At 39.3% G+C, this 23,597-nt stretch overlaps 1 protein-coding gene across 1 annotated transcript; it reads right to left on the reverse strand.

The window, feature by feature from the left end:
- Positions 1-390: 390 nt before the first annotated feature.
- On the reverse strand, positions 391-8,095 carry IL17B (interleukin 17B). The gene is made up of 3 exons (XM_072400969.1): positions 7,632-8,095; positions 4,445-4,779; positions 391-1,438 (listed from the first exon to the last, which is right to left on the reverse strand). The coding sequence occupies exons 1-3, from the start codon at positions 7,650-7,652 to the stop codon at positions 1,183-1,185; spliced, it is 612 nt and encodes a 203-aa protein (XP_072257070.1). The 5' UTR covers positions 7,653-8,095; the 3' UTR covers positions 391-1,182.
- Between the last annotated feature and the right edge of the window lie 15,502 nt (positions 8,096-23,597).

Genomic DNA, 23,597 nt, shown 5'->3' on the forward strand with positions numbered 1-23,597 from the left:
CTCCAGGTCTAAACATATTGCCCCAGATTCTTGGTTATAAGAAAAATTCCAGATTCAATGAGCCTGATTTATTAAAGCTCTCCAAGGCTGGAGAGCATATACCCTCATCGGTGAAGCTGGCTGATCCAGCAAACCTGAATTTGGTCCAGGATTCAAAACATTTGCTAGCAAATGGCTTTAAAGAAATCCATTCCAGGTTTGGTAGATCACCCAGCTTCACTGATGAAAGTGTATTGCCTTGGAGAGCCAGAACTGATACACCTTGTTTGTGAATATAACACATACACACACAAATATATTGTGTTATGTACATCTCTATGTTCTCTTTTCCATACAAGTGCTTTAATATTGGCAAACGACTTCATGCTGCATAGGAAATTGTTCAATGAATGGACAAGTACTGAAAATTTATTTTGTAGCCAGCATAACACAAAAGGCAATAAAGACAACTTGTTTTATGTTCAGGTAACATTTATCCTTCTTTTCCAAAGTGAGGAAGTTCTAAAGAGAGCACTGAAACAGTCACAGAGCTGTTACATGGTATGTAAGACCTGATTCTCCATAAAACACAAGAAATAGTTCAGCACCTTCAAAAGTATTTAATGCTATGAAAGTTTTCATGTTTTTTTGTAATATGATATTGATTCACAGTGCATTTAAATTTTATATTGGGGGGGGGGGCATATATTAAAAGAAATGTATGTAATTAGTTGTTTTATGTTTTTTTTTTTTTGCAAATAATTTAAATGACTTTTGCCTTGCTTTAATTTATCTGATTTCAAATTGACTTGCATCATTGTCTTTTAGCAATAAACTTGTTAGACCTGCATGTACAAAGTATGGGTTCACTATAAGCCTCTCCAACCTTTTAACAACACAGAAAAACCTTTTTATTAATTCTGTTTAAAGCTGATCAGCTGCTAGGAACTTTTTTTGTCTTTTGTATTATTATTTTTTTAAGGATAATCACATTGCAATTCAGCTCTCCCAAAAAATAATTAGACCTTTTTTTGAACCATTACTACATTTTTCTATGTTCATCCCCTGTCTGTGGTAAAGACAGATTGTATATTACTAACCTTCACATATGTTTTGCAGTCCCACATATTTTGGGTTTTTTTGTTTGCATGTTATTTTGAAGATCAATAACAAATAGATTTTTCTGAAAGGGGAATTGTGTGTTCAAAAGATGCATGTGCAGCCCACTGCAATATTTTCCATGACTGCTGTGTATTCTTTATGGCACTTTTTCCTTCTCCGTCCTCGTAGGGCTGGCAATTTGCTGTCACAGAGTCTTCTGCGCACAGGAATCTTACTGTAGATTGGAATGCTGGACATGCTCAGGTCCTCCTGCATGGTGAATGGGTTGATGCAGCCAGAACACAAACAACGGGCCTCTGGTATAGATGCAGGGATGCGGTTTTCATCGTGATTAATACTGAAAAGGGATGTACAAGTAGATCATTAATACTGAGATCACTATACTGTTGGACACATTCGTGTTTTATAGGCATATGCATGTATTTTAAAGACAATTGATCTGAGCAATCAGACAGGTTAGAATGATTATTGCTGAAGAGACATCACCTGTCTATTTTTGCAATGGCCTGTCTGATTTTTGAAAGTGGAACTTTAGCTGCCCCTTAAGGTCTTTATAAATACATATACATATTGTTTTGGTAATACATACCTGAATTAATTTTGAATATAATTTTGTCTATATGGATTGTTTTTTGGCTTTGCTGTGTTTTTATTTGCATGAAAAAAGGGTGAATTTTATCTTGCGGTTGTGCTAATCTTTAGGTGTACTCACTCTCAGAAAATTTCTCACATCATGTCCCTGAAAATAAAAACCCTTCCTTGCCACAAACACTATAAACCAGCAAGTTAGAGGACTGCCATTGTAACACTCATCACTCTGACCACAAAGAATCCCAGCTGTCCTAGTAACTCCCCACGGACACCAATCGGATAGTTATGCACACCACTTATTCATCTAGCTGGTGTGCACAACATTTAATGTGCATTTTCTGAAGATTTGAGTATTTGTTTAACTTCCATTTGCTATACTATTTTTTGGTATAGTTGCTGAAACCTGGCAAATCTGGGACAACCAACATGGCAGGATTTAACCAACTTGTGTTTTTTCTTTTGCACAATTATTCTCCTCTTACCTCCATAGATTGTGATGCTTAGCAGACTAATTTAACCTAACTGTAATTTAGAATGTTTTTAGTTTATGGTACAGCAATGCATAAATTCTAACAAACCAGCATGACTTTTCAAAGTGTTTGTAAAGACACAAAGTGGATTTACCAACAGTGTTGCATTGGTGGCTATGACTTGAATTTAGCAATACTCATACAACTAATGACATTAATGACACAATGAGCACTAATGATCGTGCCTTATAGGCATTGCTGGGTAGCTCACAGTTTCATATCAATTTGTGGATATTTTCCACAGTTATTGTGACTCAGAAGCACTTGTCTTATCTCAGCATGGCTCTTGAGATGACAAAAGTTGGGGATCTGTGGTCAGAGAAAATAAAAACACTTCCTTGACTTTCTTAGCTAGTGTTTTCTTTGCCTAGTTGCTTCTATTTTGAAAGACTTGCCTTTTGTCTGCATATTTGCACAATTTAAAAACCAGTAAGGTCATACTATAGCAAAAAAAAGTGGCCTGTGTATAAAGTCCATTATCCTATTCTTGTGTTACCTGAATCTTCAGGGGTTTTTCAAGCACCTTAGTCAGTAACTGATCCTCTACTTGAAAAATGAATGTGCGGGGAGTCCTGACATGTTGTATAGTGTCTGGCAAGGGATAAAGGACATCGAGAAGAGAGGCAAAATGTGTGCGTGTGTTAAACTTGGAGGGAGAAGAAAGTGATTTAAAAAAAAGCTGAAGGTGGTGACAAGCATTTGGGAGAGGTTGTAAAATTGCTGGGATAGTTACATGAATATAATGCATGAGTAGAGTGTAATGGTTTTGGCAGTTTTAAATGCCAGGTCATCCTAAGGTTTGTCAGATTTACCTCTGTAATGATATATCTGTGTATATATAGGTGCCAATGGGTGCCAACCTATATTTCTTAGAAATGAGACCTCCCTGCCAGAGTTGTAGCCTTACCTACAGAGTGTCTCACTCAGCTCAGTGCATTCTCTTTTGCTTTTTATAAAGGTAAAAAAATAGGGAACCATTTTGGGGGACCTTATCATTTTTAAGGACTAGTTATGATCCCAATGGCACAAGCTCACTGCTTTGGTCTCACTGCTTTGTGTACAGATTTGTAACCTTACAGAGACATTTACAGGTGACAAGAAAAACACTGTGTCATTGATTGGCTATAAAGTGCTGGAAGGAGACAGGGATTCCTTTTTACCACTAATTTACTCTCTGAGATCTTAATGCAAAAATAAACCCCAAATTACCAAGGCAAATTTTTATAAGATTGATAAACTAATACAGTGTAAAGAAGCAACGTTATGGATACTATATAACTTTTTGGATCTAACCTTCTTTTTCATCATTACCTCCCATTTCTCCCACTAGTCAGTGCAAGAGTCAATTTAGATGTGACCACGAGACACCCAAATGATTAAGAACACAAATCGTCAGACATTTCCCGGCATCCTTGTTTTACAGTAGAAAAAGTGTCTTAATGATGGGGCAGGACATAGGTGGTAAATTGTCATCAGCTACAACTACAAGAACATTTTAAATTTGTAAAGTTTGATTCCAAAGAGAATAGTAACATATTTTACACTAATAAACACTATTTTCTTAAGAGTTTGTCTTGATTTTAGGTTTAGTTTGATGTTTAGTTCCCCAAGGGCTTGTCATTATTTTTTTGTATTTATGTATTGTGATAATAAGGGACTTTTCACTGTACATCATTTATACTTTTATCAAACAAATGCAAGAACTTGATTTTTGTTAGTTGCAGGAAGGGTTAGACAAATGGTATAATCCTGTTTCCTAAGTAATATACTTCCAGATAAAAGACCAGTCATATTAATTACTTATTTGACATAGTAGGCTGTCTGGAGTCCTAATGAAACAAATACTGTTTATAAAGGTTTATTATTTCAGCAGGCAAATATTAAAATTGCTTAGAAGATAAGAGCTATGTTTTAAATTCAGGCAAAACACATCATAATAAGTCAATTTTCCTGCATAGCAAAGATAGTAAGTAGTCTGTAGGACCAGCTGCATTGGGGTGAGGTTCAGGTTGGGTGATTTTCACTGAATATATACAGTGGATTGTTTTTGGATTTTTATTCACATTGTGCAGAAAGAAGTTTTAATTATAGAAATCAATACATCCCACTAAAAGCTGCTAATCCTGTGCAGTATTCAAATTCAATTAAAGCCTTTAAAACATACGTTGACACAATAAAATGTGCTCCCATTGTGAATTTGAGCCGTTAGTTACCAATGTTACCTGTAAGTCCAGGGTGAAAGACTTCTTCTGTTAGAAAGCCAAAGTCTCAAGTTCACTTCACAACGGCCACTCGTGGATTCAGAGGTGTTCTTTAACTGATTCACCATCTCAGTTAAACTTTGCTCATATTCTTCCACTAAACTATAAAACTGAGAAGGGGCAAAAGAGTTCACTCCTAAAACCGGATCTGGAGATGCCTTCCCGTGTCCTTTATCCTGAAAGGTGCCTGGATTCTCCTTTGCCTTGGCATGTCCTTTTTTTCTGTTTTTAGATGGTTTCAGTGTCTCTGAACTGAAGACCGTGGTCAGCAGGAGAGAACATGTGTAAAACAGTAACTATAAGGAAACATTATATTGTGTCAGTAAGTAATGAATAATAATAGCTATTCCTACTTTAAATTTAATCTGAACCCAAAAACAAAAATTGTTCATATTGCAGCTTCCAAATCTTTAGATGTGGTGGCAGCGTTTGTTTTTTTTTTATGCTAAGTACAAAAAATATCAGTGAGCATTATCACTGTAAGACCGGAAATGTGTAATAGTAGTATTGCCAGGTGAAAATGAAGGAACAAAACCATGAATAAGCCTGAAAAAAGAAAAGTAATGCAGCCACTGCATATAAGGACTGGTCAGCCCCCATTACATTTTCGCTTTTGGCTTTAGATATATAATAGGCCGTGTTAAAAGTGAACAAAATAATCATTTTTTCACCATATTTGCAATAGTAATATGATTTGGATCTCGTCTTCTTTTGGAGTAGCGCTTGATAATGGCCATGTAATATACTCATGAGGGTGCAATTTAGAGAGGCAACTGTGTTACCTATATTAATTGAATCTGCAGCACAGATTTATTTCCTAACTTGAAGAATTGAGGTAAAAAAATTGGATTAGAGGACATATTGCTTAAAGCAGTACCTATCTATATAACCCTCACGGTAAAGATCCAGTGCTGCCAGGTATTGGTATTTATGTGCATCACCACCCCTTCCACCTTGGATGAGAAGAGTTTTTTTTACATTATTTGTGCAGCAGCAGCCTGGCACTAATGGTGTGACTAGTTACCCTTTATAGAGATGATTCATTTTTATGGGAACTTTGCACTCCCTCTCCACAGTGTATATAGATACACAGGGACAGGACACTCATTTTCTATGGTTGCATACAACACAAGAACATAAGTGACATTTACTGCACAACAAGCTACTAATAAATCAAAGAATGTATACAAGCTTAGCTTATTGGTGATGTTCTTCACAAAGTTATGAAGGGTGGGAAGAAGATAAGGATATGCTGTAAATACGTGTTTTGTTGTTCCCTGCACTTAGGTGTAAATGAGTATTAAGGACAGGAAGAAACCCAGACCAAGGTACCTATCTGCTGCTTTCCGGTAATGATGTAGCATGTTCATATAAACATCCTCCTCCCAAAAAGATCTTATAACTCATAGCAAGATCCCATAACAAACTCAATGACACCATTTGAAGGCTATTTTACAGAGACTGCACTAGCTACAGTAGAGTTTCATTAGATAAAGAAGGGTGTCCATGCATAACCTATGACCAATATAAGAGCTACTGAGGAAGTTTGGCAGTTGTCGACATTTACAGATTTACTAGACGAGGGTTACAAGTGATCCTGGTCCAGAAATGTTTTTTTTAAACACCTCATACCAACTGCCAAGAATTTGGGACTGTTTGGCAGCCATAAGACCAGGGCACCTTGCGGTCATTCAGTTGACTATGAACTCCTCTGGATACCACACTATTCTAGAGTCAGATGTGAGACCATCTTTCTGACTGCTAAAGCTTGATGGAAATTGGGAAATTGAGAGTTGGGAATGTTACAAGACTGATAAAGTCATACAGAAAACAATTATTTCAGGATATTACTGCTAAAGTGGCTCCACAAGCTATTGAATCATGGGGTGGGCTTAATTTTTCCACACATGGCTTCTCCATTTTGCCTTCATCTTTGGTCAATTAATAATGAAACAGTGGAGTCTGTGTGTTGCTTTACACCTGAGGTTAGATTTAAATAATGTAAGAACCTGCTAAGGACAAAATGATTTTTGCATTATGTCCTGACACATAAAACCTATGCTGATATGAAAGAGGGTGTACTTTCTTTTTTACATCACTGTATACTACAGCAGTTTGCCACTCACAATGCTTATTTCAGCATTTTACCACCTACACCTTGATTGCTTATTGTTGAGTTCTCTTAAACGTAAAAAAAGGTTAGGAATAATCACATAACATAATGATTATCTGAATACAATGTCACCCTGTTATGAGGTTGTTGAGTGAATGGTTACATTTTATATGCATTCCACTTACAACAGTGAATGCCTGACCTACTGATTTCTGCTTAAGCTGATAAATTGCAGTTATTATGTATAGCATTACTCTTCCGTGGCTATGGACATGATGGTACTTGTGAGTGAGTACGGTAAGTCATTATAAAGAACATTTTACTAGAACAAACTCTGAAAGCAAAGGGAAATCTCTAATTGTACATGTTATTTACCTGTAAGTAAAACTGGTATTTGAAATAATGCCCTTGATATAAAAATAGATTAATATATATTCACAGCTTCTATCCAAAATATTAGGCAATCAGTATTAAATTATTTATTATATCAGCATCCACCTTTAAATTATATTTAACATACATTAACATGAAGATGCTCTCTGCTGTGGTCATGGGCAGAACATATCCAATACAACGTAATGAACAGATTATATCCAGTGCATTGTTGATTATATTCATCGAGGTTTTGATAACAGATGTAAACTTTATATACCTAGTGCTTTGTTCATTTACATAATTTACTCAGTATAATGGTATCAATAGGTTGTATTCAGTGCAATGTTAGTATAATATACTTGGTATGGTGGTAACTACATATTACTGTATATGCAGTACAGGGTTTATCCACAGGTTATACTCAGTGCACGTGGATAGATAGCACAATGGTAATTAGTAGACTATACCCATTGTTTTAGTAATTACCAAGTTATACATAAGCAGTAATAAAACAGTGCTGCAACAATGTAAAATATTTGGGAAACACACAACATATGGTCATGACAAGTGTCGCACAGGTAATGCCCACATGATATTCTACCTAAGAATCTACTAAACACATTGCCCTTTTAATGCTGTAACATGTATAAGAGGACTTACCAGTTTATGTGAGCCAAGCATTGTGCCAGGAGAGACTAGCAGATGCAGCTGCAGATATGGCAGGACTGGGGGATTGTGCCCCAATGTCAGTGGGTCACAAGCTGCACCTAATCCAGTCCCTCCAATAGGGCTGGGTCCAATTCACTGTGCAATCAGTTTTCTAAAGGTGATGAGTACAATGTTAACAAAGGCCCAGCTTGTCCCTTTTCTCCTTCTGTTCTATGCCTCTTGTTTTGTCCCTGACTGTACATGCAGGACTGTGTTTGCTGACTGGGAACACAGTGCACAGCGGCTCCGTTCTCACACTCGACACACAGACCTGGCTGATATATGCTGTTTGTTTGCTTGTTCTCTAAACTTGAGGATTGGAATCCTCCAATTAACAGTTCAATGGAGAATTGTGAAAATGTAATATTACCAGCTGTAGGAGAGGTCTACGTATCCATTTACACAATCTGGCCAACTGTGGCTAATTTAGGAACAGGCATGAAGTTAATAGTTGTGTAACGCTGTGTGTTACAAGACATTGCATTAAGTATACTTAGTGCTTGCGGTACCTTTATAATGTTTGTATTCATGTATGCTTTGTGCAACTGATAACATTAACTAGGGAAAAATGAAAGAGGAAATGTCAGAAAAGAAATATGGGAGCTGCCACTGTTGATAAATTTTAAAGATGCATGCTACGGGGTTGTCACCTCTGTGTTTTTTAAATACTTTACTTACATTACTTGTCAGTGGAAAAATCATGCATATCACCTAACTAGCTGCATTCTTGTTCCATGTCTATAGCTCCCTAAGTAGTAAAGGAAACCTAAGGATGACAACCATAAAACGAGCACCTTCCAAAAATTCCACAGTGACTATTGCTGTATTTATATCCTTTCAGTAAGTAAATGTATCCATTTTACTTTTATTGGTATATTTTAGCAGGTTTAGAGGCAGGAAGAAGGTGATCATGTTACTGCAGAGAAGCAGCAGTGTTTAGATAAGACCACCTTGCAGGCCTAAAAAGGTCATCTGGAAACTCGGATACGTACCACAACCTAGGTTTATAAATTACTTCTATGAGTGCTACATGTAGCACTATGAGTAGCTATATGCTACTATGAGCTCCAGTGCAGGCTGTGAATTGTGTACGTGGTACCCAAGTAGGAACCAGTTAATTTTTAAGCCCAGTACTGCCTTTGATACTTGGTGTTTGTTTTTGTTATTGTGTATCATTATTATTTTTATGATTTAGTTTATAGAGTGCCATCATTCTGCACAGCAAAGTAATATTATTCTTTTCGTTGCGTTATACGTTTTTTGTTTATGTCATAGGCTTTAGAATGTATTTGTGTATGTTTAGATTTTACATGCATGTTGGTTATATTTTATACCTGGGCTATACACAGTTTTAACACTAATAAAATTTCCCCATATACATAAACGTTTATAATAGATTGGATTTTCATTTCATATGCAAATATTTAAATGGACTTGGTCAGTGTGTTTAAAGTATGCAGTATCTAAAGCCAAAACCATATTTTATTGTTGTAACACTGAATTAAAGTGTTGGTACATTGCAAAGCAAAGTTACTATTCTTTTGTACCAAAGTTTGGAGATATTACACTACTCTTCATGTACAGTTTGTACTCAGTAAATCCAGTCCTTCTTCCCCCTGCATTTTATTTGTTGGATTTACCTAATAAAATCTTATTTCCTTATACCATGGGTGAGCATTCTATATGGCCACATTGTAGAGTTTAAATCAGTGTTATTATGCTAAAATCTTCTTTACAGAATCACCTGGTATAATGTAAAATTCTTAGCCAATAACACACAAAATAATCAAATGACCATACAGTATACCCCACTTTACCTTGTAATGAAAAAGCAAACATTTTGTAGACCATTGTCTGACATCCCTAAAACTATGTTTGGGTCTATACACTACATAAGGCAGATAAAAGCTACAACTTACAGTGTACAAAAGCTCATAATGCATTATATGGAAAAGCCATGAAATACAAAATGGACACTTACTATTTTTATCTTCCATTTTTCATTTTCTTCAATTTTATCTTCCTTTTCTCTACATCTAAAACTATTAGAAGCAATTCTTTCATAAATAGGTATTATTCTTCACAAAAAAGCATGGTATAATAGAACTGTGTTCTAATATGGATTTTCTTAACAGATTTCCTGGTATATTTTTTATATTACATTGCATAATATACATGGGATTTTTCTTTGTTTAACCAATACAGAACAGCTGCCACTTATTTAATTTGTTTTAGGACAAGTCTTGAGTTACTCTATCTATTGGCAGGTTCTGTATCCTGGGGAATATCTCTGCACAGCTCTCGTGTTGTGTGACCTTGCCTTGCCTTGTCACTTTAGGAAAGGAAGCAGAAGTAAATGTTTGGTTGTTCTTAGTTGATGTATTCCTCCTATTATTCCATACAAACCATTTCTCATAGATGAGGTGCTTTACAAGCCATGCATCTGCTAGCCTAGTACATCCTGAACAGAAGAGTTCTGTTGACAGAAGAGTGCGTTGTATGGGAGACACTGAGCATTAGTTCATCCTCACCGAGGGCTGTGTTTATAGAAAGTACAGAGGCAGGTGAGTTAAAACTCAAACAGGTGTCCACCATCCAAACAATGTCCAATAAACAAAGACAAGTTGGAGAGCATTGATCATTCTGGAACAATTACTGCTGCAGCAGAACCTCTTCCCTTTAATAATAGTGGCCCTTTCTTCCATTGTTGGATCTTTTATACTAAAAAAATGTGATATATTAAAAAATATCAACTATTATTTTGGTTTCCTAAAGGCTAACTGTAGTCAAAATTGTTTTTTTTTTTTTTTTTTTTTGCTAGTTTTGCATAATTGGGTAGATTTTCAGTCTCTGATTATTTTTTGTGTCTTTGGGAAGATATTATGTCACTTCTGTTGGCACTCATCTCTAGTACATTACATGAGAGTTATACCATATTGACAGGAGTCCTTCAAGTCCAGGTCACCTGTGCCTCCTTCTTGCTCACCTTCCTTGCAGCCCCCTGCTGCCAGCACCATCTCTGCCCATGGATCCAACACTCTGTTTACTTCCTGCTCCAAGTCAGGTGATTCTCTGTCAGCTGCTCCCTTGCCTCTAAGTTTTCCGCAGACACACTCCCTCTGCTGGTGGGATAGATGTCTGCGGCTCACTTGATCCATGCCCATCTCCCTTTCTTAAGGAAGTGACTTGGCAACAGGAAGTTGCCTGAACAAGGCGTTCCTTTGGCTCTGCTTCCAAGTTACTGTTGTTTATCTCTATTGTTCCTGATTCTCCATGTACCGACCCTGGCTTGTTCCCGACTACTCCTCCTTGCTGCCCGTTCTGACCTCTTGCCTGTTTCCTGACCATCTTGTTCCCTGGCGGTCCTGACCTTTTGGCTTGTCTGACTACCCTCCTGGTATTCCCTTTTGCACTACGCTTCAGTCCCTGCTTGTTGGCAGTCACCTGCCTTGGCGGCACAGGGGCTGCAACCTGGCAGTAGCCTGCCGCACAACATCCTCACCTCTAGAAGGCTCTGGAGAGGACCAAGCTACTGCTTAGACCCTGCTCCCCGTGCACATCTCCACCCATAGGGTGGGTGATACAGTGGGTGCACCACTTTGCCTTGTGGAGCCATGACATCTACCATCTTTTTACTTTTAAGCCAGAACCAGATGTTTGTGTAGAATTATGGTGAAAGCATATAATTTTTAATGCAGGATGCCCATATTATTAGGACCACTCTAGCTGCACCTTCATATCTTGCACCTTCAAGTCCTTCATATATTCAGCAAATATCTTTTGAGCTTGTCTACATCATCATGTAGGCACTTTTTTGGATAGGGTAACAAAGATCCACCTGTCATAAATTCTAATACAGCATTGTCAACATTTAAGTGGTGGGTGTGGTTAACAATGTTATCACCACTGTTATTCTGCCTCTGTATTATTCTTGATTGGCTATGCCTAAAGCTGCGTACACATGTGCAATAATTATCGTTGGATACGAATGACCGTTTGTACGATAATTGTTAACAAAAAAAAGTGCACAATGACGCCAATGAGCGAGGAAAGTCGCGACGATCATTCTCCATCTATTGTGTGTACAGTCGGACTGTGATCGTGAATGTTCTGAGCATGCGCGATACACAGTGAAGCACCCTGCAATGAACGTTCGTTAATTATATATTGTGGTAGCTCACTGGGGGTTGCTCATGGTAACAGGATGCTTATAGGGCAGATTAGAGGCATCAGACTCCAACAGTCCAAAATAACAGCAGTTGAGAGTGCGCATGCGCCGCCTACCTACGCTGGCTGTGTTCTAGTCAGCTCGGTGCTCTCCGGATCCCTTGGTGCCTCCCTGCGACGGATCACTACGGCAGCCACGCTCCGCGCAGGAAGACTAAGCCCTCTGCAGCTCAGGGCTTTACTTCAGAATGGTGGGGAAGTCAGGAAACAAGCTGAAAGACCGGGTTTCCCGGTCTCAGCCAGCGCGCCCGGCATTCAAGATGGCGGCTGCTCGGGAGCCACGTGGAGCTGATGTTCCAGGAAGAATGAGGGGAGCAAGCGGCTCCCCCTCAGGTACAAGCCGGGATGCAGGAGACAGGGGAGGGGAGGGGGACTTATTACACTGTTCCCCAGCACCCAGCCAGGACCCGCAGGAGGCTTTCAGCCCTCAGTTGTCCCAGCAGCCCCCTCTCCAGGACATTTATCTGTGACACACAGCTCCCCACACATGAAGGGAGATGATTCTATGTCCCCTGCTCCGGATATGCACAATCTTGATCATGGTTCCAGATTCTCAGTGTTGACACAGGAACCCCCTGCATGTTCCCCTTCATCCCTGCCCCCAGAAGCTGAAAACAGGCTATATTTGAATTTGGCCAGCCTTTTACAGTCTGAATTAGCGAAGGTTACGGATAAAATCACATCGGAAGTGCGACAGGATTTACAATCTCTGGGTGCCAGGATTGATATGTTTGAGAAAAAAGTAGATGAGACGATGTCCTGTGTTAATCAGAATTCCAAAGAGATACAGCTTCTACATGATCAGCTTGATGCCATGCAGCTTAAACTGGATGATATGGAAAATAGATCCCGCAGAAACAACTTCAGGATCAGGGGCCTTCCTGAATCTGTTAAAGATATTACAGAAGCGGTGACACGTTTTCTTCGTGTTTTACTACCTGAAATGTCGGACTCACAATTACTACTTGACAGAGCGCATAGGGCTCTTGTGGCCCCCAGACAGGATGGCCCACGCAGGGATGTCATTGTGAAACCTCACTACTTTACCACTAAGGAAGCACTTTTGAAAGCGACCAGAGGTCTGGATGTGATTGAGATGGAGGGTCATCAGATACAAATTTTTTCGGACATAACGCCATTCACTATCCAGCGCAGGAGAGCCCTTAAACCACTACTGCAAATCCTGATTGACCACAAGATTAAATATAGATGGGCCTTCCCTTTGAAACTGATTTTTCAACTCCAGGGGAAGAGTTTTTCTTTCTCATCCTTTGAGGAGGGGGAACGCCTTCTAAGGTATCTGGACTTGCTCCAGAGAGCAGATGTACTTCCCACCTCAGATAAAGAGGCTTCCACGTCCCTGTACCCGCTGTGGAATAAAACCAAAGGAGCGGGGAAACAGTCACAGAAAATACCTTGATTACTTCACTGATAATTTGATCCTCAGCCTACTGGTGTTATGTTCCACCTTAATGGGACTCTAGCCTTAGTGCTGAATGGGGGATGGTGAGGAGATTGGTCCCCCGTGGTTCCTACTGATTTGTACTTATGTCATTTTTTAATGCTGTTTTTTTAACGCATATATGCGCTGTGCCCTCGCTCTACGGAGAATCCAGTCCGGGTCTTATTTAAGGACTTGGTCCGGAGGGGGTTTCTCCGCCGAGATGGAGCTATTGAGAGCTCCTGGAAGCAAGGGGGTTGTGGCTCTCTCCTGGACCTTGGGACCAGGATTGTCCCGGGGGCCAGGGTGGGGCTGGAACCCTGCTGTGGTTTTGTTGCATGCTTTCAAACGCTGTGTGTCTTTCTTGTTTGGTCTTGTTTTTCCTTGGTTTTGTCTTGTCTTCCCTTTTGTGTCTTCCCAGTCCTTAGAGGAAGTACTATTTTGGTTCTTTGGTCTTCGCTACTTTTATGACACTTGATCCATCAGTGGCCCCAGTGGTAGCCTCTAAACTAACATTGCTATCCCATAATGTTCAGGGTTTCAATTCTCCGGCTAAACGGTCCACAGCATTTCGTTACTATAATTCTTTACAAGTGGACATACTGGCTTTACAGGAAACGCATTTTTCCAATAATTCAGTCCCCAAATATCTTCATAAAAATTACCCGCTGTTTTATAATGCTACTTCTGACAAAAAGAAATGCGGAGTTCTTCTTTGCTTTCGGAAAAGCTTAAATTTCTCACCCCTAGAGATTTTTAGAGATCTGAGAGGTAGATTTTTGGTGGTAATTGGGTGTGTTGGGGTGCATGTGATTACTGTTGTCTCTTATTATGCGCCCAATGAGGGTCAAATGGCATTTTTCCATACTCTTTTAGACGAGATTTGGCCCAAAGTACGAGGTTCTTTGCTTTTGCTGGGGGATTCCAATCTGGCGTTAGACCATATTTTAGACAAATCTAAATAAGGCAGATATAGAGACCCCCCTAGAAAAAGCCACAACCTCGCTCTTTTATTGAGAAAATATACTTTAGTAGATGGTTGGAGGGAAATGAATCCCTCGGCCAGGGACTATACCTATTTTTTAGCAGCACATAATCAGTATTCACGCATAGATCATGGATTCATACAATCTTCTATGCTCCCCAATTTGTTGGGAGCACGTATTCTGTCTACCCCTTGGTCAGACCATGACCCCCTGGCTCTATACCTGTCAGGCTTTAATAGATCGCAACCTGGGTTTAAGTGGAGATTCAATGAGTTTTATTTCTGATGATCTGATGAAGCGTGATATAGAAACGCAGTTGGGCAACTACTTTCAGATTAATGTGGCGGATGATACATCCCCAGCTATAAACTGGGAGGCCCATAAAGCCTACATAAGGGGTGAGATGATTAAAATGGGGGCGCGACGTAAACGAGCCCACAATAAGATGATAGATACCAGCCTTCAGGAATATCATAAATTGCAATTACAACACAAATTGACACCAAGTGCGGTTTTGAAATCCCAGTTGGAGGCGAAACGCACTGACCTTAATTTGCTACTGACTACAAGAGCCGAAAAATCTTTGAGATGGTCAGCACACAAATTTTTTGTTTGGAGTGACAAACCGGGAAGTCTATTGGTCAATAAGCTTAACCCCAAGCCCAAGTTTCACGCCCTGCCTAAAATTAAAATCAAGGGCGGGCGGTTGTCGCAAAACCCAGAAAAAATTCTTGCGGCTTTTGAAGATTTTTATAGCCGTTTATATGGCTCTGCTGATTCCACTAATACATTGGGAGTAGAAAGATTCCTTGACCAACTTGCCCTCCCTAAATTGCACTCCAAACATAGAGCATTTTTAGATAAACCTTTTACGGTGGAAGAGTTGCAGGGGGTTATGAGGCTGCTTAAAGTGGGTAGCTCGCCTGGTCCGGACGGATTCTCAAATCTGTATTACAAAACGTTTAGCCCATTATTGGTCCCTCATATGGTAGCTTATTTTAACTACCTGAGAGAGGGCAATCCTTTGGTGGGGGATGCCAATAGGGCATTCATCAGTGTAATTCCTAAACCAGGAAAGGATGAATCGGATGTGGCCAACTATAGGCCTATCTCCCTGATCAATTGTGATCTGAAAATTATGACGAAGATTTTATCACTTCGTCTGAGCTCCTTTCTGGGAGCATATATCCATCCGGACCAGGTGGGTTTTATGTTACATAGGCAGGCACCAGACCAAACAAGGAGGGCTATTGATCTTATATCGGTAGTTAATTCAGGTTGGGATTGGGGACCGACGCGTCAAGCTATGTTACTTTCTCTAGACCTCCAAAAAGCATTTGACAGTATATCTTGGAGATACTTGTTCCAGGTACTTCATAAAATGGGTTTTGGTCCTTTTTTTACTAGCCTTCTCTCAGCTCTATATGATTTACCTGAAGCTAAGATCTCGCTAGGGGGATTCTTATCATCGGCGATCCACATCAAGAGGGGGACCAGACAAGGTTGTCCCCTCTCTCCACTGCTGTTTGCATTGGCAATTGAACCCTTAGCGATAGCAATACGGGCAGATCCTAATATCCAGGGTATTAAATGTGGCCAGATAGAACATAAATGTGCCTTCTTTGCTGATGACATTCTTATGTTCATCACCTCCCCAATTACGACCCTTCCGAACTTAATGAAAATTCTAGATGACTTTGCTCTTTGCTCTGGTTTGATGGTTAATAAAACTAAGTCTCAGGCACTCAATATAAATCTCTCTACGGAGATATGGTTAACGCTCCAGGGGAATTTTGACTTCATTTGGCAGAAAGACTCTATTCATTATCTAGGCATCCAGTTGACCCCTACCTATAATAGTCTTTACAGATGTAACTATGGTCCATTGCTTAATAAAGTTTATGAGGATATCCGGAGGTGGTCTTTATCTCCACCTTCTTGGCTGGGAAGAATTGCGGCTGTAAAAATGAATTTATTACCTAGACTACTTTATCTATTCCGCACGCTCCCGATACAGGTTCCTATGAAGGAGATTGGTTTACTACAATCTAGAGTGATGCAATTTATTTGGGGGGGGAAGAAGGCTAGGTTTCACAAGGACACGTTGTTAACTCCCAAAAGACTGGGAGGGTTGGGAGCCCCGCTTCTGAAATACTATTATGTAGCGGCGCAAGTAGCCCAATTGTCGATGAGTTCTTTACAAGGTGCGAGACCCCAATGGGTTGAGCTGGAGAACTTGGATGGTTTTGTGGGATCTATAGATTCCATCATGTGGAGGAGAAAAAATACCAGAGGCCCGGTAAAGTGTCCGGCTCTTTCCCACTCTTTGCAGGTTTGGGACAAATTTGGCCATCACCCGAAACTTTCTTCTATCCACAAACCTCTCACACCAATGTGGCTCAATCCGGACTTTCCACCGGGAATGCATCCAGCAGATTTTCATTGGTGGATTGCTAAAGGCTTTAAGCGTATCAAGGACATGGTAGATGCCCAAGCGACAGTCACATGGGAACATTTATCCTCTCAATTTGAAATTCCAGCTGCGGAATACTTCCACTATAGACAACTGTATTCCTTTATCTCTCGGAGAATTAGGGAAGCCCCAAAACCCATGTGTTCTTCGCCTTTTGAAAGCACTTGCTCATCTATAGCTAACACGAGGGGGCAAATCTCGGTTATTTACTCGGTGCTAATTGACCAGCATAAAAAATTGAGATATATGAGGGAATGGGAAAATGAAATGGGCATTGTGCTGGATCTGGAAGAGTGGCAGGATATGATATATGCCCTATCTAAAATATCTCTCAATTCTGGGGTGGTGGAGGCCAACTATAAAGTAGCCCTTAGATGGTACCTCACTCCAGCTAAGTTGGCGAGGATGTTCCCTTCTGTCTCCCCTATGTGCTTCCGAGGGTGCGGGGACAGTGGCTCCATGGTACATATTTGGTGGACGTGTCCGGTGGCTAGGAGGTTTTGGAAGGCAGTATTTTCCTTAATTTCAAGAGTGGTGAAACAGGAGATTCTGGTTACTGTGGAAGCTGCATTGTTTAGTAAAGTTGACACAACATTGTCGAAACCCACCCAAAAGCTGATTAGGACGCTACTGGTGGCTAGTAGAATTGCATTGGCTAAAGCCTGGAAGGCACCTACAATTCCCTTGGAACCTATAACCTCCAAAATGAACTGGATTATGGTAAATGACAAACTTACCCATACCTTAAAGAATTCATTGGGCAGATTTGAAGATGTTTGGGAACCATGGTTAATATATACCGGTTTATAATAGCTGATTATAGGACCTCAACCTGTATTTTTGCATTGTATTTAGACTTTGCTAGTACTTCCTCTACCCCTCTCCCCCCTACACCCTGTTGCTGTTTTCCCTTCTTTGGTTTCCCTTCCCTTACACCCCTTTGTGTTTCCCCTTTTGTTAGTTATGTGTCTGTCTTGTCTTAAGAGTCAGGGTCAAAGTGAGAGAGGCATCTTCTTGTCTTCTATCCGTAATAATTTTCTTATTTTTTTATTTCTCCATATTTCTCTTTCTCTGCTGTGGTTTCATACCGGGATCGTGTTAATTACGGGTGTTGAAGGCTGTTAGTGAATTTTATACCCTCATACAACACAGATGCCTCTTATGGTTTCAAATTGTTTACTTTTGGTTTTTTGTCTTTGACCATCGTTGTACCTTTTATTGCGAATGTTTGTTAAAAGAGTTCTCTATGTTAATATTTTTTCAAAACTTCAATAAAAATATTGAAATACAAAATAACTGCAGTTTTATTTGTTTAGGCAAGTGTTACAGAACACTCCCCAGCACTTCACAACAAAAAAATAAACAGTTCCCGGCTGGGCATCTAGCTACCTCACTTAGGTGCCCTCTCTTACTAACACACACTAAATCAACACTGTTTCACCCACAGTTCCAATCTGGTTGGCCCGCTGGCTTTCCTGGAGCTCTGTCCTCTCTCATGCGGCCTGGAACCCACACTGGCTCCCTTCTCAGCCTGGAACCCACTCTGGCTCCCTTCTCAGCCTGGAACCCTCCTGCTGCCTTCTCAGCCTGGAACCCTCCTGCTGCCTTCTCAGCCTGGAACCCCCTGTCTGCCTTCTCAGCCTGGAATCCTCTGGCTGCTTTCTAAGCATACTCCAGCCTGCAACACAGTGGCTGACCCTCTTGCCTCAGCCTCTTGCTGATCAATTTCCTCTCTCTCTTGCATCTGAGTGCAGGTGCACATTTACCCAGTCAGGATTGGGTTGGGCCAAGGAACCCACCCTTTCACTCGCTTGGCCGACTCCAGTGCCCTAAAGAACCAGGTTTCTTTCTAAAAAAACCTATTAAAACATCCTCACTTTAATTTCCCTGGAGCCTTTAATGCACTTTCCTGACACTCTTAGTGACACTCTGTCACAATATATATATACTAAGTATATGATACCAAAAGATTTGCATGTGACTCTTTGGTTTTACTTTGATGAGAATACCAAACGGATCTGAATGGATCCACCTACATTCCCCGCATGTTTCACAGGCAAAAGTGCCTATAATAAACTCCAAATTCCTTTGAACCATAGTCTCATTAAAATGGCTGTGAACTAATTTATCTTGTAAAGATGGCAGCTTCCTATCTACAAAGCTCCGGTGTTCAGATGTGGGTCTGATAGCAGAATGGGCCAAATTTTTTTACATATATTTGCTATTTCTTGTGTTGTGTTGATGTTGTGCTGAATATTTGGTTATAATTCAAAGAATTTGGCTTTCCAAATGTTTCTTTTTAAATACTAATTCTGAGCGTTTCTGTCCTCTAGCTCTATGGTATTCCTTTTACGTAGCATTTCTACTGCACCCCATTTCGAGTAATCTTTCACATAAATCTTTTGCTGCAGTTTCAAAATCGTTTTCCAATGTACAATTCCTACTGATTCTTAAATATTGTGAATATGGTATACTGTTTTTCAGAGGTACAGAATGTGCACTATTTGCTATATAAATATATATATATATATATATATATATATATATCTATAGATCATTCAAACGATCGCATCTAGCATGTGTACATTATCTTTGAACGATTGTATCGTTATCAGCATGTACATAATTGGACACTATACGATCGTTCACAGATATTGTTAATAATCATTGATAGTTTGTTTTTAAACTACAGTTATTGAAGGTGTGTATGTAGCTTAACTCAATGCCTTCCAGGTTGATAATACTTCTCTGTCTACTATACGTAATGCTCCTGGGACATGTAGATTATCCAGGAGCCTGTATGATTTAGGGAAAGGATGTGGAAGCGCTGCTAGATCTCTCTTCTTCCCCAATATACAAGCTGTAAAAAAGCTAAATTTTATATATATATATATATATATATATATATATATATATATACAGAGGACATCAGATAATCTCTTCAAAACTTTTAAACTCCAGATAAAAAAAAAAAAAAAAAAACCTTTATTTCAGTATATTTTTAAATATCCACAAAGCATACAAATCAATTTGTGTGCCTAAACAAACCTAGTTACCTTGAGGAAGTTTTACATTAAAAGTAGCAGTGACATTGTCACTGTACTGAACATAACCTATGCAGGCAGGTACATCCACTACAGGCTACCTGGAGGGAACTAGAGGAAGAAAGATTTTTCCTATGCCTGCCCATCTTATTTATAACGGCATGGTGAAGTGTCCCTATTAATTCTTCACCATATACTTTCTGTCCAGGTACTGTGTGTCTTGACAGAATGGAAAGAAAGTGGAAAAATCTCCCCAATGAGGATTCAGATAACATTAAAAGCTCCACAAAGGCCCTTTTGATTCTATCCAATAAAACAATGCAACCTAATAATAAAATCTCCAGTTACTAGCAGCCCCTTATATTTGCCTGTCCCCAATCCAGAAAGACATAGCCAATTAAAATCTTCCTGACTGGTCCCACACCTGTACTCTCCACCTACACAGTGTTGGTCTACACTACAACATAGTGGGAAACACACTAATACTGGTAAAGGTAACTGTTCTTATGGACTCAGTACCTGTAATATAATAGGCATTTGGTAATGGAGAGCCAACTGTGCGGCCCTTCTGTATCCATACCCTGTACTACTCCCCTAAAGTCACCCAACAACCACTCTCTGCAGCCATGGCTAATGCCAATTAAGTAGAACTTTACAGGGTATGTAGAACTAGTCACATCAGGCCTTAAAAGAGGCTGACAATCTAATGTCCCTAGCTTATTTTTAGAAGTGCAGAGATATCTGTCCTCCAATTCAAGTTTCCTACATATTTGTAACATAAGGTGCTAAAGAGGTATGACCACATGTTTAACACTTAAACTTTACAGTGAACTATCTGCACATTACTATACAACAAGCAAACTTTTGCATAAAAACAAGGGTTTTTAGTTCACCTATGTTACCAAGCTAGCCAACTATGTCAAAGTAATGGACACATTGATGGATTAATGGTGCCAATAGGACATTTAGTACAGTTGGGGGAGATCTACAGACAGTCCTGACTGCTCACATACACATTGCCGTAGAAATGGAGAGATGTCTGTGTACATATCCAAGCAAATTACATATATAAAACATGAGGTGCTTTCAAACCTAAATATGTCAGGAACAACAGAAGAAATTTGTGGCAAGTTTTAATAACTGAACAGTTTTTTTTCCACTTAGTTCCCCTTTAAATGACATTTTTATAATACTTCATAGTAGCGGAAACCACACAAGGATAAATGCAACAAATGTTCATACCATGAATTGGTCTTTGCTTATACTTGATCCATTTTAAGGATTATTAGCACAGACAAAAGCTGTTCAAGGCATTCAATAAGCATTTTTACATTTCTATCACCTCTATGTTATTGCACAACACTAATGTATGCCCATTGTTAAATTCCCGGGTGTGTATTATTAAAAAATGGCAAAGTATTATTGTGTTTTCCAGCAGAGAGCAGTGTACTCTACATTATGCCATGTGTATTTCACTGGAGAAACAATTAAAGCAGAAAACTATTTAGCAATATATACAACTTTTTTAAACACTACATGTTTATAAATCTCAAACTTGAAATGAAAGGAATACTTTTTCTTTTTTTTATGTATCCAACGTCTATCTGACATCAGATGGCCAGATTCTCTGCACATAAGAGGAAGAAGGTGGTGGTGCTCAGAGAGGCAAGGGGACAAGTGAGTGTATTTAAAAAACTGCGATCAGACAAGTATGATTATTTTTTTGCAGAAGTGACTTCTTCTTTTTGCAATAATAGGCCTGCTCGGTCACAGATTTTTTTTTTAATTGATAGCAATGTGTTTTTTCCTATATTGTACTTATGCCCTAATATTAAAACATACTAAAACTCAGTGCACACCTTTTGCATTTTGCAGAATGTTGTTTGATCCCCTTTTTTCCAGATGACCACTCAGACACTTATCAGTATGGGGGGTATGGAGACTATAGCCTGTATGTTAGCAAATGAGTGTAAATATCGGCCCATTCACACTCATGTGTTAATTTGGAATGGTAATTTAATGAAAGGTAACAAAGATGTCAATTCATAGAATTGCAGAAATTGTATAGTATAAATTATGTGTTTTAGCAAATAAGCTGACGGTTATTTTGATATTAAAGCAACTGTTTTTATGGCCCCTAATTCTTACTGAATATACCTGAGAATGTTCATATGTAACACAAATGAAGTCAACACACAGCATACAGAAGGTCATCACAGAAGTTACAGTCGTGTAGCAACATGTAAAAAAAAGTGCACAAAGTCAGAGCTTTTGAAGTGACATCAAACATTTCCTTGTAATACTTTCTATAAAATAAAACCAGCTGCTGTGTACATAGGCACAATAAGGCAGCAGAATCAACATGACTGATGAGTGTGCTCTTCTTCTGCTATACAGGACTCTCGTTGTTCCTTCATATCAGAGTGGTGTCACTGAACTTGTGGTCGTGCAAATTATTCTAGTAATGACTTTTGTCCTTAATGCTTTGATAACGAGTATATATTTCACTTATTGTGAATTTTGCTATTGGTGGTTTATGTTGTGAATCAAAGCCAGCTGTGATTTTGGCTTAGTTCTCAGGGCTATCTTGCAGGTGCAGCTTCTGTTAAATATAGTTGTCACTACGCGGATGAATGACTACATTGTGGGATACATGGTGATGTCATTACCCCATAAACTAATCCACAGTAATGGTCATGGCATACCCTTCCATACCAGTAGTGTCAGGGGTTAAAGTTGAATAAAACTGTCATAGCTTATGATCTTTGGTTTCATCCAATACACTGGAGTAGGGCTCAAATGCAGTTATTATTATAGTTAATATAGTTCACTCTTTATTTTAGCCAGATGTTTTACTTATTTCAGACATTTACAAAAGGTTGAACATACTCCAATTGAAATACACTCTCTGGTCATTGTTCCCTTGTCTTATTTAACAGTGGAAAGCAAAGGGGATGAAATACTGGAAATTCTGAAGGCTTATCAGGGGCAAAAATAACATTTTATCCTAACCTGTCATATTGTTTGCTACCCAGCTACATCAGCTGGCCTGAGTTTTTGAAAGTCCTTGACTCCCCCACACCTGAGAATGTTTCCTGGTCTGGCTGATAATACAATAATCCTGGAGGGTGATGTCTAATGACACTCAATTTACCTTCCAGTAGAAAAGTATAGAGAGGATTCCTATGTTGAGATTTCAGTAGAGTTTCAATATGATAAGGTCCGTATTCCATAAAGCTTTCCTGTGGCTATAGACATGTGTGATCCTGGGGATCCAGTAAAAAGTAATTTCTCTGCATTGTGCTGCATCTCCCATGTCATAAATGCAGCAAACCCACTATAACCATTTCACAATCAAAGGCACCCATGAGTGCACACCCTTTCTTCCTGTGTGTTTTGGATTATTTTCATCCTGAACTTCAAAAGTCATAAATGTATGAACAAGACTCTGGTCTGTAGCTTAAGTTCGCCTGTTAGAGGCACTCAAGGTTTACAGCTGCCAGGACTAGCCTGGGAGTTTGTGTATTTACAGAGGAGCAAGCAGTGCCTTGGATGATTCTCCTGGCCAGTCGCCCTTATAATATCAACATTTGGAAGCAATGTTTAGACATGAGGAGAAGGAAAGAGTACGGCCACAACCAGTTACAAGGTTTTGATCTTTTTTGGTGAGATAGAAAGTTGGTCTCTTAAACACTGCCAAATTTGATAAGGAAAGAGCAAAGAGAAATGACACAAAAATTGCAAAGG

This window comes from Pyxicephalus adspersus, chromosome 2 (genome assembly GCF_032062135.1).
Source record: "Pyxicephalus adspersus chromosome 2, UCB_Pads_2.0, whole genome shotgun sequence".
Classification (NCBI taxonomy): domain Eukaryota; kingdom Metazoa; phylum Chordata; class Amphibia; order Anura; family Pyxicephalidae; genus Pyxicephalus; species Pyxicephalus adspersus.